The 16,230-nt window shown below is 30.7% G+C and overlaps 1 protein-coding gene across 4 annotated transcripts in view; it reads right to left on the bottom strand.

Annotated features, from left to right (window-relative positions):
* The window catches only part of mv (lysosomal-trafficking regulator mauve), a 149,523-nt gene that overhangs the window by 48,925 nt on the left and 84,368 nt on the right, over window positions 1-16,230 (bottom strand). For all 4 annotated transcript variants that reach the window (XR_012756848.1, XM_075369423.1, XM_075369422.1 and 1 more), the window contains exons 8-12: window positions 16,012-16,178; window positions 10,760-10,980; window positions 3,981-4,090; window positions 1,729-1,900; window positions 446-661 (exon numbers count right to left, since the gene is read on the bottom strand). Coding sequence is in view for 3 of the 4 variants with exons in the window: in XM_075369423.1 (XP_075225538.1) it covers window positions 446-661; window positions 1,729-1,900; window positions 3,981-4,090; window positions 10,760-10,980; window positions 16,012-16,178 (886 nt within the window). In the remaining variant the exon portion in view is untranslated. The remainder of the gene's footprint in view (window positions 1-445; window positions 662-1,728; window positions 1,901-3,980; window positions 4,091-10,759; window positions 10,981-16,011; window positions 16,179-16,230) is intronic.

Raw genomic sequence — 16,230 nt, 5'->3', positions numbered from 1 at the left:
TATTTATTCAGCAATGTTTTTTTGTTTTTTTTTGAGGTTTTTATTTTTATTTTGAATTTTTGTTTGGAATTTTGAATTGCCAATTGTTTGAAATTGTTTAGAATCCTCTAAAGAGAGGGCTCAATAATACCAGTTGCAGAAGCAGTTTTTTTAATAACTGCTAAAGAAATTCTAAACAATACAGACTACCTCTCTTTTTTGTCTACAAATACTTTCCATCTGCCTAATCTGCTTTTAAACTACAACATTTTTGTATTAAATCACTTGTGAATTAAGCTTAGAGATTACAAAACAAAAGTGTTGTGACTATCAAATACCTACAATGGTTGTAAACAATTGAAAAAAAAAGAAAGAAAATGGGAAATTTTACATATAAAAAGGGAATCTTTTAATATATACATTTCCCTGCATTGAAAAATTTACTATCATGCTATTCTGTATTTACCTTGTTTATCCCAAACTGAGTCAGTTGGAGCCTGCACATTCATCCCATTAACAACAGAATCATTATGGTAACCACTATTCATGGCAGTAGATAAGTGATATGATTTATCAATACACAACCACATCGATAAAGAAAATCCACTAGCCCACATGGACCAACCGAGTTCCTGGTTAATTCCAAGAATGACTGAACTGCGACTCCAGCAAGAATCAATACCTGCAAATACAATATGGTTAATAAAATTGACTGAAAATGTTTATAAATAAATATTGTTCAAATTAATTAAATTAAATCTCTATCAAATCAAAATTTAAATAACTCTGTTCAATTAAATATTTTACATGGAATCAAGTCTGAGGTTAAATAACTACAGAAATAAGCTGTTAGATTCTGACAAAGAAAACTCATAAGAATCTAATTGTTCAGTTTCGAATATGTTAATTCCCTTAAACATTTTTCAAATATATTATCTGAGAGGTTATTTTTTAGACAGATCTGAAAAAAGAGCCAAATAATGCTCTGATTCCGAAGATCTTATTTGGGCTGTTTATCATTTATGAAAATCATACATGAGTTGCTTCAAATTTTGAAGATCATTTGTTACAGTGTTTTAAATAGTTTAATAGATTGCAGATCACTAACTGTTATACATTCCATTTTTTAAGCCTTTTATGAAAATTTGAATTTCCCAAACTACAACATGTAAAGATATGAATTTCATGTTACAGATAAATATTAAAGTGAAGTTACGATGAACAGATTTGTATTACTACCATTATAATACAATGGATGAGGCAGTGAAGGGACAAAATGTAAAAGATTCCTTTCAAACAACTACCTTTTTAAATATAAGGAATCTAATTATTTTTATTCCCAAACATATTGTATCATATACTGTTTACCATTAAATATACAGGGTAGAATTAATAACTATTACCAGAATTCTTAAGGTAAAGTGTAATAAAATGCTGTTAGATAATAAGACAACTGGATTTTAAGCCTATACAATAACAAATGAAGATCTTAACTGCAGTTTTAATATCTTATACACAGGTCAATAACATCATTTGCTCAGCTATTAGTATTTCTGCACGTTACATTATTTCAGTTTGTATTTCTGTACATAATCAGTTTTTAATATTATTTTTCTTTGGCATGCATAAGAAAAGAGTAAATATAATTACAAAATATTTTGTAAATAAACAAAATAATTTTCCATAGTTAATATGAACCAAAATTATTACTATTTTTATATTCTTAACATAAAATATGAAATAACTAACCAGCTGCAGAATGTCGCTCTCTCATTGATAAACCCAATTTTTCAGCTGGATCATGAATGTTCGTCTTCTTAGCACTAGGAAAAATAACAATGCTAGTAGGAAAATACATCATGAAACTTGGTTGTACTTTAATTGATGAGACTATATTAACCAGAGCACTCAACAATGATTCCTACAAAAAAAAAAAAAACAACAATAAAATAATGTTTACCAAGATATAGAAGGGAAAAAGTATTATTAAATATAAAGGAAGAAAGTTAGTCATAATGTATACCTATATTAAAAGAAGTCCAGAAAAGGAAAACTGTAATGCAAAAAGAAGTGAGACAAGAGTATAGCTTTTTTCACTACTTTTCAACTAATAGAATAAATAAAAATGTATTCTATGCAAAGATTAACTAAGGAAAAAAGATTAAAGAAATTTTTTTTAAGATTAAGGAAAGAAAGAAAGATGTAAAGATTTTTCTAAAGACATTATCTTAGCAGAAATGAGAAATTAGTGAAGAAATACTAATTGACATGGATCTATTTTATGAAATAGATTCAATTTGAAAATAAAGATGAATAAAACTAGGTAAATATAAATCAACTAATATAAATATAAATAAAATAAGTATTAAAAGGTGTCAGAAAACAGGTAATGAAAAATTAAATATTAAGCTAGAATTTAATATATTTGAGGTTGAAAAATGTTCTTATCTACTCAAAAAAATTATAAAGATTAATAAAGCAAATTAAAGATATAAAAATAAAGTAATGTTAGCAAGAAAAGCTTTTGTGCAGAAAATTAATCTGTAAGGTGTCACAACGTACCTCTAATTTCAATAATTTCTTATAAACACTAAATGGACACAATGAAATTTACTGAACTAAATATTAATATTTACTTGCATGAAGAATAATGTTTCATAATAGTTGAATAAGGATGTGGTAAAGCCCAAAATAATTACGAAACAGTTTCTTAGTTCAATCAGAAATTAATCTATGGCAAATTCTAACTATAGTTATCTTAATAAACAGTCTTAGTTTGCATGTACGTGTGTTGGCATTTGGAGATCGATAAGAGGAAAACATTTAACATTTTAATACGTAAATGTTCACTTAAAAGTTTAAGTATAAAATGCAAAAGATTTGCATTTTATACTAACATATTACAAATAAACCTGATGATTATTTTTAGACTTACACTATTACAGTAACTATTACAATAATAAGCATAACTTTTCTATCCTGCTCCTTTTTTCCTCTCACGTCATCAATGGAAGGTATATTAGATTAGAGGGAAATAATAAGCGGCAGGCAATGAATGAACGCAATTGGGAAAATAAGTATTGTTGAAATAAAAAATGTAAATATTAAAGTAATTTGAACCAATTCTAATGAATTTACAAGTAGTATAATTCTTTAGCAATAGTTTAGATACTACTTATTTGTCATACAAATAAATAGTAATCACTTAAAAAAGATGGAGAATATTTTGAAATAAATACTTTTTTTATAAAATACATGGTATATTTATCAGTTGAATCCATAAAATACTTCTTATATGTTTGTTTTCCAGAGTTCCAGCTACCATGCATAATTATTATGATTTTGTCATAACATAATTATTCATAAAAAAAGTAAGTAACTAGAACTTAATGCCTGTCCTTTCTTAAGTAAAAATTTTCATGTTGTTAATAGCATATATGATGGTGGCACATATCTTGTTCATTTATAGAAAAAAAAAATAAGAAGCAACCTTTGAAGTACAAATTTACATTTAAAGAATGAAATAATAACAAATTATTAACTTTTTATGAATATAGGTGTTTTTACATAAGAAATGGTAGAGTACTTTCATCTGTAAAAAGAAAAGTGAAGGACATGTGAGGAGAAGCATGGGAATGCTTGTTAACTGACATTAGTGCACCCATTTTTACAAGGTTATTTATACAAAAAAAAAGTTATGTATACAAAGTTATTTATCCTAAAAAAAATTATATAACAATGAATACAGTAAAATAAAAAATGTTACTAGTTAATTTGTTACAGGATAGAAGTATACAAAGAGAAGGTTAGATGAAGATGAATGATAAAGTATGACAAAATAAGGAAGAGCTGTAAATCTCACTGATTATAAGTTAATCATAAAAAGTGGTATGAATAAAACAAAACAAAATTTATTGGATCAACAGGAATAACAATTTTTAATTACAGAAAATTATTATTTTTTTAATGATAAGAAGGTGACAAAATTATTAAAAACATACCAATGGAGGATTATCTTCAGTGAAGAGGCTAAGTAACTCGCATAGATCTTTTGCCTCAAAAGATATCTCAGCTAACCTTGTTACTACATTCAGTATTGCATGTTGTAAACCTGTAAAATTTGCAATATGTAAATAATATTATTAACATTACAACATACAATTAGCATTGCTAAACAGTTAATTCATAAAACAATAATTTTTACAGTAATATTAAACAAATTAAAAAAAATAATCATAAACAAAGATAATATGCACTTAAAAAAAAACAAAACAATAACAACCGGATCAGGGAAACTGAAAGAGTTGTGAAGAACTAAAAATAACATAATAAGACATCAAAGAATGTTTACCATTGAGAAATAAATTGCAAAACATCATAGGTTTATAAGAAAAACAAAAACAGTAGCAGACGTAACACGAGACAAAAGAAAGAAAAGAAAAATAATAGAAAATGATGAAGGAAATGTGGAAGAAAAAAACTGTAAAAGTGAAATAGTTCAAATAATGTAGTCCACAGTGGCTAAAACGAAAAAAAAAAAATTACAAAATATGAAAAAATATTAAGAATATGGTTTAGAAACTAAAAGAATGTAAAATTTTACCAATAAAATTGGGGGGAAGAATAAACCTAATAAAGTAAACTGTCTAGCATTTGCAGGTGATTTTGCCAAACTTTATGAAAATCTAACAGATACAGTAACACAGATTAATTTTTTAGAAGAAATTGCTAGTAAAATAGATTTAAAAATTTCTGTAGAAAAAACTAAATTTATATTCAACATTAAGAGTGCACCAAGATTTTTTTGTTAACAAATATTGGTCACAAAAAAGTTTAAAAAATTTAAATATCTAGGAGAGACAACCCAAGAAAATGGATTAGAGAAATCCACCACAGATGATAGGATTCATAGAATGCAAAGAGTGTATGGTCAGATTAAGAATTTCTATAACAAAAAATAATGCATTATAACACTGTAATTAAAACAGAATGTTTATATGCTTTTGAATACCTGACACTTAATTATAAATTAAACTTATTAGAGAGAATTATTAAGAAAATAATGGGTCCACTAAAAACAATGAAGACTGGAAAATAAGAAGTAATGAAGTACATAAAAACATAGAAAAAATTTCAGAAACACTGCGAAAAGGAAGACTGATTTTCTTTGGGTGCTTATATAGAATGAATGAAGTTATCGAAACAGATTTTCATATACTTTTGGGAAAAGAAGTTAACAACAGCTGCACCCAAGAAATCAGAAAGAATCTAGAAAGAAACATAAAAGATTTTTTTTCTCCTGGGTGCACAAGATGTTATTATCAGCATTCAAACACAAAATAACTATAGTAAATTATTATAAAAACATATTTTTAATCAAAATCAGTATTATAATACTGATTTTGTTGCATTTTAATATGAGTTACGTAAGTGCAGATCATTTGGTTTTGTCTATTCCAAAGGGATGGCTCACCACTTTCCATCAGTAGACTTACCATTGGTCTTGAAAAAATGCACCTGTAGCAAGACGGATGAATGAATGATGGAGTGCATCCAGCATTCTAAGAGCGGTGGACTGAGCACACAAATAATCCACGCAGGAACAGACTTGAGCTTGGTAGAAGTGCAACATGCATACTTGATCAGCTTCCAGTCGAGTTTTAGATAAAACTCTCAGCATGTTTAGCATATTTAAACATTTTACCTTCAGCTCCTTTAAATGTATTAGCCACATTAGTCGTTAGTCAAACCTCATTCCTAAAAATCTAACCTCTGTGCATGTTCTAACCAGTTGTATATGCAAAAACAGTCGAGTGTCAATATCTTCCCTCAAACATGAAAAACAGATGCATTTTGTTTTCTCAGGAGAAAATGTAAATCCAGTCATTTTACTCCTTGATTCTAATAGGTTATTGTTGTTTGAGGCAGACTCTCACTAGTAGCTAAAGTTCTAGATCCTACATAAATTGAAAAATAATAAACAAATAAAGAACACATAATGGGTTTTCGCACACAGTTTGTTATATTATTTATGGCTGCAGCAAATAAAGTAACAGTTTCCTGTTGTATTCCATTTTCTAGTGTGAAGCTTTCAGATATCGTCATTACAACGAACTCGAAAGGACCAGTAACTGAGGTATCCCCTGATAAACAGACGGAAATTTCCTTGTATACCCCATTCATGCAGAGTATTTAAGATTCTAGTCCTCCAAGCTGTCATATACCTTTTGCTTATCAAAAAATACAGCAATGGGACATGGTCAAAGTACGAAGGCGTTTTGAATGACAGATTTACGAGCAATCATATGATTGATAAATGATCTACCTTGGTGGAAACCGCATTGTTCGGGAACAATCAGGTAGTTTCTTTCAAGGTACCATACTAGACAATACTTTACTTTCCAATCCCTTGCATAGGATACTGGTCAAGGAGATAGGATGAAACTTGTGTGGCATGATTTACCTTTACCAGGTTTCAGTTTGAAAATCACCAATGCCTCTAACTAAGAATCTGTAAACACCTGGTCAGAGAATATTCTATTATAGATACATGAAAGATACAGTATATGGGAGGTGTAATAACATACTGAGTTTGATATTATCTTTTCTGAGGGAAGTGTCTCAAGAATTATTCAAGGCATATCTTACCTGATTATAAGAAAGGGGTATGTTTAATTCATTTTGCGAGTCTCCAATCATGAACAGGATATTTTTTACCTGCAACTTATATCTCACAAATTCAGAACACTACGATGATATAAGTGAAACTGCCCTAAACAGCCTTCCAAATCTGTTCACCACATCAATTGGCATGGTAACAAGGATTCTGTTACTTTCCAGTAAAATTGGCATGGTAACGAAGATTCAGTTACCTTCCAGTAAAATTGGCAGCAGTGACTGTACTGACCCAGACATGGCCCAAACTTTTCTCCAAACAACCGATGATGGAGTTGTCCGAGAAATGACATTGATGTAATTCTTCTATGATTTTAGTTTAGCACACTGTAACACTCAATGGCAATCAGCCCTCGCACTGCAGAATGTGCAGAGCAATTCAGTTTTAGGTCTTCAATTAAAATTACATAAAGCCTTGTGTCGATACCTTAGTACTTGCCTGCACTCATCATCCCACAAGGAACATACAAGGCCACCTTGGCCTTCCAGACGTTAAAGGGATGAATTCATTTGCAATGTCAAGAATTTGGTTTGTAAACTTGGCAAGTTGGTGGATTGTGCTACTGTTCTTGTCATACTGGCCAAAAAAATCCGTGCATCCAAACCAATCCGCTTTCTGAACCATCTACCTGTGTGGCTGATTCTGAGCTAAATCACTATTAATTGCTTCCAAAAAAATTTCCAGACACACCAAGTAGATGTGGAAGTAGGGTTGTTGAAGACAGACTGATGCATGAAAATGTACCTGATGAATACGATACAAATACGTCCAATCCATCATTCAATAAGCAGAGATCTAAGTTCTGCTTCAGTCAATCAACTATAGTGCCTCAGGAAGAACATGATGTTGAGCCCAATGAATAGGGATGGGCATTAAAATTCATTTTGAATGAATTTCATGGGCAGTATTCATTTTGAATGGCAGCAATATCTTCAATGAGACTGCTGGATATTTGTCACTAGCAGACTATAGGCGGCTATTACAATTTCCTTCAGGAAAACAGCCACACCTTCATGTCATCTGCCGTCAGTTTGCATCTTTGGCAGATGTATCTGCAAAAGGACATTTCATCCTGAGGACAGAGTTGAATCTCCTAGACACAATATTAAAGGATTTCCTTCCTTTATTAGGATTTCAATATCCTCATGACGAGAATGGAGGCCACAAACATTTCACTGAATAATATTTTTAGCCCTAGAAAATACTTCTTTCCTGTTATATATAAAAACTGTATGCAGATTACTTGTCAAGTACTACCTGGTTTTTCTTTCTGGATTTTATGACCTTTAAGAAGAGCTCTCCTTCTTTGGGCACTTCATCTGCCACCATATCCTTGCAGAAACCTCGAGATGGTAGAGGGGACTTGGAAGCCTGAGGGAATGGAGATGCTATTCCGAGTGATGATGTTTTAATAGATCCTTCACAGGGATCTTGGTTGTTTGCTGCGTTACGATTGGTGAAGTAGGAACTTTATGTGTTGATGTAATGAGAAACGTGGATTTAGGTAAACCACCTCAGTTTTACTGAAAGAAGTTCTTCTTGCCAGTACTTTGTGCTGAAACAGCAACTGTTAGGGACTTTACTTGTTCTGACAAAGCTTTTACCAATTTAATTGGTTCTTTACACGATGTGCATTTTTTCCCTCTTTATACACTGTCTGAGATAGCTATATGGAACTAACACCCGGTTGTACAGGATTCCTCATGCTGACGGATCTTCTGTATTCCTTATGAACCATATGAAAGGACACTTTCTGCTTAGTACAGATCTTCAATATACAGCCTTTTCTTCCTTGTAAAGGGGGCATTCCTGAAACCTTACCAAATGTAGAACTTAGCAGTTTATACATTTTTCTTCATCAGCACATGTGCTATCTTCCTGTCCCATACAGCTGCAAGCTGCAACGTGCACAAACCTGTTCCTTTTGGCAACCAATTTTGGTATGACCAAAACCCTGACACTGAAAGCAGCATCTTGGGTTTGGTAAATATGGGCGCATATGAACAGAAAGGTAATCCCAACCTTTATTTGATCAAGAACAGTAGGAGCAGAAAAGGTTGAAATGAGTGAGGTCATTGTTACATCAACACAATTCTCCTTCTTTATAATTTAATGCATAGAAGTGACAGCCTGCAATAATAGCTCTTTGATATTTCTGCTAATTCAATTCCCGACCAAGTCACGGCAGAAAATCACTCCCTTGCTGAAATTTAGTGCATTATGGGACTCTACTACTATCACTGCTCTACTACTATCACTACTCTTAAGGGCTAGAAGGAAAAAAATATAGCACACCTACTCTCTGACAGACAACTCCCTGCTGTAAAAAATCCCCTAATTTTCAAAAAATAAATGCCTGACGGTTCACATAAGGAATATATTTATTACTTCATTTATTTGTCCTTATAATACCATTACATTTTTATTACCTCTCTCAATCCAAAAATTGTCCATCCTTCCTTCATACTGTCTCTTGTATTCTGAAATTACTTTAACCAATTCCATTTTCTACTCTAAAGTCTGTATTTTTTAACATGACTATGGTTTTACAGTGAGGGTTTCTCATTTTAAAAATCTATTACGTTATTTACCTGACCTGCTTAGTAAATATTTTACATTCTGCTACATAGCTAGTAGTTACTATTTTACATTCTTATGTTACTTTATACTTGTTCTAATTATTAATTTTCATCAAATAAATTACTATATAAGTAAATATTGACATATAAGTAGATATTTTAATAATATGTCTTTATAGGAGTAAGTTGCCATACACAATAGCAGAAAGAAGACATCAATGTTTTATTTCAAAATTCAAGTAATATGATTACTTAGAGAAAAATACACCTTAAAACTAGTAGAATCAAAAAAGAAAGCTAACGAAATAATCATAAAATTAAATTATAAACACTTAAAATTTCAATAATTATATATATATATAAAAAAAAACAAGAATCTGAAATAAGTGAACTGATACTGATGAAGACCTATAAAGTCTTTTATTGAAGTCTTTCTTGAGGATGTAGAAAAAACTACAAAGTAGAAATAAAAGTCTCAAGGTTTGCCAATGTTTTATATTTTTTCCTAGGAATCACTGTTTCTGATATATTAGAGTCAAATTCCAAACAAACACATTCCAAAATAATAATAAATTCCTGTTTTAAAATTACATTCTTATTTTTAATGCAGTTTGGGTACATCCTGCTTTCTAGTGTGAAATTACTCTCTAGTTATAAGTTAAGGGTAGTTTAGCCTATCCTTTTAAGTTATAAGTTAAGGATAGTTTAGCCTATCCTTTTTCTTCTATTTACAGCAGCAATAGAAAAATTGATAGTGGTCAATGTTCAAGCAATTTAAATGGTGGTTATATTCAAGCTATTTATTAAAACACTAACCAGTCAGGGTTCACTTTGCTAACCCAATCATCTAGCCAGAACCCCAGCAATGATCATTACATTAATGGTTGAGAATAAAACTGATAAATTACAATTAAGTATTCAAGCTTTATAGAAACCTGAAAAAGAAGCTAGATTACAAAAACAGAATAATAGTATAACTAAAGTACACAGACCTTCGACAAGGAAAACTTCACAACTTATTTCTGTTGTCATGGTGACAGATCTTTAATTCTTTTCTTATTTAATGATTATCTTTAATTGACAACTTCATCCCCAAGGAGGCTAGGGCCTTGGTCTATGGCTTAAAACCTTCCTTGGGGTAACAAAAATGTATCCTGCAAATTTGAAAGCAATTGGTCGGTTGTTCTTGAGTGATACAATAACATACAAAAACACACTTTCAGCTGTATATATAAATATATATATATATTTGTATAATATATTAATCTTTTCTGAATTCAACAAAATTACAAAAAAAAAACTATCTTTGCAGGGAAAACTCCACATTAAAAGTTTTCTATAGTATAAAACTGAAAAATAACAAAAAATAACCTAAAATAGTGTTTATCATAATAGTGTTCTAGTTTTTTCTTATACAACAAAAAAAAGAAACAAACAAAAAATAACCTAAATGAAAATTAATTTGTTTAAATTAAATTTAAAAAAGTACGAATATGATAGATTTAAGATATTTAAAAATAAATACCAGTATATGATGGCTTGGCTGTAACAAGGAATGGTTTGAATAGTGTCAAAAGTTGGTATGAGATATTTTGTTCAATTAACAGTTGACAATTGACAGTAGCTTCCTGACATAATGCAGCCAACCTTTGTAAACAATACACGGTATCTGATATACGGCTGGATAAGTCATCGATACTAGTGCTATTTACTCCAACACTGTGGTTATCACTTACAATCTCACACCTATTAAAAATAATTAAAAGCAAAATTGTAAACCATGCAAACAAAACACACATTAACTAAAAAACAATTATGTACGATTGAAAAAAAAAATAACTACACTAAGATTTCATATGTTAATTATGAAAAGAAATAAAAGAACATACGTTTAAATTATCTGGTTTTAAAGAAAGCTAATTTTTGTTACTATGCCTTACAACATGCGTTACATTTCTTTAGATAGCTAGCTGGGCTATTTTTCTGTATATGTAAGTCTTATTACCCAGCACATGCATATAATCCAGCTTAGCCCATGTATTGAGATGTAGTGCTGGATTGTTGAACACAGGCACACAAGCATGAAGTTCTGTTTTCAATTTTTTGTGCTACTACAAAAATAAGATTAGTACTAATAGAAAAAATAAAATAAAAACATTTAAATGATGAAGGGAAACCGTTCCAGCACAGAATTTTTTTTTCTAATTCGATTGATATGTTAGAAACGTTACCTTTTATTTTACAAAAAAATCTTGTTGCGGTGAAGTTAAACTTATAAAAGTTTTAAGTATTATTTATGTTTGATTTTTTAATTATAATATTATGATATCGTACAGATAACAGTATTAATCTAGACAGTTTATAGTAGTAATAACTTGTTTTCAACTCAATAATGAATTAAAAATTTCTGTTAAGGGGATTTTACAATGTTTAAAATTTTACATAACATTTGGTTTTGTGTTTATTAATTTATTTATTTGCAAACTCTGTTTTGGTCTACATTTCAATTATGTATTTTGTACTACAATAGTTAATGTTAACTAAATAAATCAAATACTCAATGGAACTAAAATCAGAGGATTGTGGAAACCGATCTTGGAATGACACGTCCTTTAAGAAAAGAAGATATTTTGAAGAAAGCTATAACTAAATACTTAACTTCAGTGGAGCAAATAAAAAACAAAAACCATAATGAGATTGGGAGGGAAGAGAAAGATGAAAATAAACTTAGTTCAGTAATAAGAGTAAAGTTGAACTGACAAAAGTTAGCATATCATATCTTAGCTTAGCTTTGTGAAAGAATCGGCATTTAACACTACATTTACAAATATTTGGATTGGCTATCTGTATCTGTTTTCAACTTTAGCAGAAATTAATAAAATTTTGCAGGGAAGGATCTTCTGACAATAAATATTAAAAAGATTACATGGTTTTTGGCATTGGGCCATGTTTTTTCTCCTAAATCTCATGTTTACCTTTACACCCTTCTTATTCATTTGATTTGATCCCTTGCAACCTTTTCTGTTTCTAAAAATAAAAGATTCAAGCTGAAAGAGCATTGTTTTTAGATCAGTGAGGTGTTGGAATGGCACCTAAAGTTGTAAGGCCTTCTTAAGAAGGAAGCTGACAGTTCAAGGCCAGGTTGGGTCTGCAATATTTTAATGTTATTGGCTTCTGAATAATTTCTCCTATCTGTCATTATTTTATTTAAAGGACTTTATTTAACATCTCCTAATAGTAACCCAGATTTAAAACAAGTAGTACTACACTTACAACATGAACAAGGAATACAGCTGGCTATTGACCCTAATTCAACAAACCTGACTGAGATAACTTATGAGTTTCATAATACCAAATCAAACAATCAATTAGTCAAATTCACCAGAACAATCAGCAGAAGCTGAATTTTACAAAATGGGGATCCAGGCATTGTTCCAGAAATGAAATAAATGCTAGGATCAATGTATCTATCTACATGGGAATTGAGGTTTACGGTAGGTATTAGAATCTGCTAAAAGTTTTTAATATTATTTATAACATCTTTTTACCTATAATTATTTATCAATAATTAGAAATTAGATGAGTTTAATGCTTTTGATCACAATAATTTATTACATTAGAGCAATGCTTCTCAACCTGGAGGTCATGAAATTAGCTTTTAACGTAAATATAAGTAATAATGAAATCAATTTTATGAGAAAAAAGGCTGACAACACAGTTGTAGGATTTAAAAAAAAGTTCACATTCAAATTGTTTAAATGTGACAATACATCTGCTAAGTAAGTCAACAGCAAAATATACTCATTATTCTGTAAAAATATTAAGAATGGCGTTTGTTTATCCTAAAAATATTACTAATTCACCTCACAATTCCAATAACCAGGTTAACACTTCTCCCTGCAATAACCACCTGACTTCTGTATGCAAAAGAAGAATTTTTTCTTTATGCCCATTTTATTGAATATTTAGCAAACAGCCTATTCTGTAATGGTCGACTCTTAATAAAATTAATTATTTTTACAGTTTTACAAAGAATTTGTTTGAGATTTTCCAGCATTTTCTTTTGTGGCAAGAGAATGTTTGCGAAGGAAGCAGTGCGTTCACTCTGCCCTTGGTATAAGACAATCTTTTAATTTTTTTCATAAATCCACTGTTCTTTCCTGATGGTGCCTTTGCACCACCACTACATACTACAAAAAAGTTTGTTCAACTGTTATAGTTTTTAGTACCTTCATAAAAAAAAATAAAAAATGACTTTTCCTGTTGCATGACCAGGTATTGATTTCTAAAACAACATTTTTCTTTGACTGACCTGTCCCTATCACACAAAACATAAAAACTGAGAAATCTTTGCCACATCTGTTGATTCATCAAATTGGATAATAAAAAATTCACTAGAACTTACTTGCTGAATTATCTGATTGCAAACACTGGCAGCCATGTCTACTGATTTACCTTGTTAGAAAGCAAAATTTTTTGCTTCTTCCATGTCATTAAAAAACACTGACCATATCTATTGCAGCCGGTAGTATGAGGTTTTCGGCAATTGTATGGGGTTTGGACATCTTAGCTACTCTTAATACTATGAGATAAGGTGCTTCAAGTGTACTTTTATCAGTACAACTTGATTTACAAATTGAAGCTGTTGGTTTCTCAAAGTATGTAATTTTCTTTTGAAAGATTCCAAGGGTTTGCTTTTATGATCCGGATGTTTAGTTTCTAAATGTTGAATTTTGATGGCTTTCAATGGAGAGGGCTAGAAAGCAAACAAAACACTGTGGCTTTTTATTCAATGAGGTAAAACCATAATTTAAATAATTGTCACTGTACAATCTTATCTCTCCCATTAAAGTCCAACAGGACAAGGAACGAGGGGAGTGGTGTGGCAACCGGAACGTCACTGGGCAGGTCTCTTTCCCTATGGGGTTGGGATGTACAATCTTATCTCCCTTTTAGACCAGACTGGAGTCCGTAAATTAACCAAGTTAGGGGTATGAACTGAAGTTGAGTTCACTAAGGGAACTAGGACTAAATTTTTGTTGTTGCAAACAACATTTTTGGTGGTATGTAGCTTTTAAATTTGCCTCGAATCTATGAGACATTTACAAGAAAGTGGCTCAGTTAAAGTAGAACTAGGTGCGGGGTTCGTGCTTCCACGAACTTGTTTAGCTAATTCAGAGGGCAACACAAGTCCAGAAGTAGGACATTCAAGATGTCCAGACGAGGCCTACAGCGAAGGCAAAAGCTGAGTTTGAAAATCAACGATGAAAATGTCTACCGAGGCATTTACATTGGTGTATCCATCAAGGATTGGCTTATTACTGTGAGACGTAAAAAGTTAGAGGGCGAAAGACGACTCCTGTTAAAGCCTATCAGGGCTATGAATGGGGGGGGGGGTGTGGCGATCAGAAGCGTCGCAATGTGGGTGTTTTCCCTACAAGGTTGGGAATGTACAATCTTATCTTTTTACCAATTGATTCAGTGGATGGAGATGGCTAATTTTGTATTTCAAAAATTAAACACTTTTGCATAAGAATTTAATTTTAAAAAAAGCAGTTACACTTTTTGACTGCACACTAAAAAAAAACAAAATCTCAGTTATTATTATTCTCAATGAAACTACTGACATACTGTAATCCCTTACCCTTCTTTCAAACTGCTGAGAGTACATTGTGTTTAAACATGATGCTCTCACAGCAAATATTATGCAAGCAGAACAAATTACAAGAAGCATGTACACATCAAATTGGAACCTGTAAATTATTCATGTTTGTACACTTCATACATGCATGTTCATACCCATTGCCATCAAAGCAGCTAAGTAGTTTTAACTAGATGTCATTGGTTTGGGGTTGGTCGCAAAATAATCATTATATTTTTTTATTTTTGGGGGGTTGTGGAGCTACAAAGGTTGAGAACCATCGCATAAGGATCACAATGATTAATTGACATGAGTTGTGAGTGTGGAAGGATAGTTTGAAGTAAAACAAAGGTTTTTAAAACCTACATTTTACAACTGCAATCTACAATTTTGGGGCACAGAATCATGTTTATTCATACATTATGTTTTACCTAAATATAAATGTCCTCATATCTAAAATGTAAACTCTGGTTTGGTCTAACAAATCAAGTATTTTTATATACATGTTACAAGTGGCTTTTACCAATTTGACACTGAATATACAAACCAACTTACATCACCGATTAACTTCTACTTTAATACCAAAGAATAACAATGATCAGAAATAAACTTTAAGTACTTAATTAAAACTCAATTCATAAATTCAAATAATTAAGTATTACTTTAAGTAATTAAGCTCCTAAAATTAAACATGAAACAAAGTTAAAAATGATAAAGTATGAAAGTTCAGATTTTCCATTTCATTATTTAAATAAAAATTGTAATACAAAATAAATTTTATTATCATTTAAACACTGAAAGAGATTACATTTAAACAAGTAGTCAACATTTCCTGTTATTTATTTTTTTAAACTTTAAATAAATAAAATAGAGGATATGTTGTATAGCAAGTAAAGGAAAGAAATAAGCATTGGATATAGATGGAGAAGGTAAAAACAATAAAAAAAAAAAACTAATCAATCACACCAATACACAGTTCACCAAATCCTTCATGAAACTGGTTATGATGTATTCATAAAATTATTAACAAATTAAAAATCTAATAATTGCCATCCCTTCTGGTATGGGTGAAGAAATAATACTAAATAAAATAAAAAGTTACATTACTAAGTTAATAAGTATAATATTTTGATTACATTTGTAGATAATGTACCAAGAGGTGAATAGTGATGGTGCATAAACCAGGATGTACTATAATCAGATCACGTTTAAAATCCACTGGACCTAATGCAGATACCTTCCTACTGCTGGTTAAACTGCGGACACCAATGTCATTGCCATCAGCACTGCTTTCATCACTAGACTAAAACATAACAGCAGTTAAACACAAACAAATTATAAATACATGTATATTA

The sequence above is a fragment of the Lycorma delicatula genome, chromosome 6 (genome assembly GCF_047948215.1).
Source record: "Lycorma delicatula isolate Av1 chromosome 6, ASM4794821v1, whole genome shotgun sequence".
NCBI lineage: Eukaryota > Metazoa > Arthropoda > Insecta > Hemiptera > Fulgoridae > Lycorma > Lycorma delicatula.
This window is presented reverse-complemented; position numbering and strand designations above follow the sequence as displayed.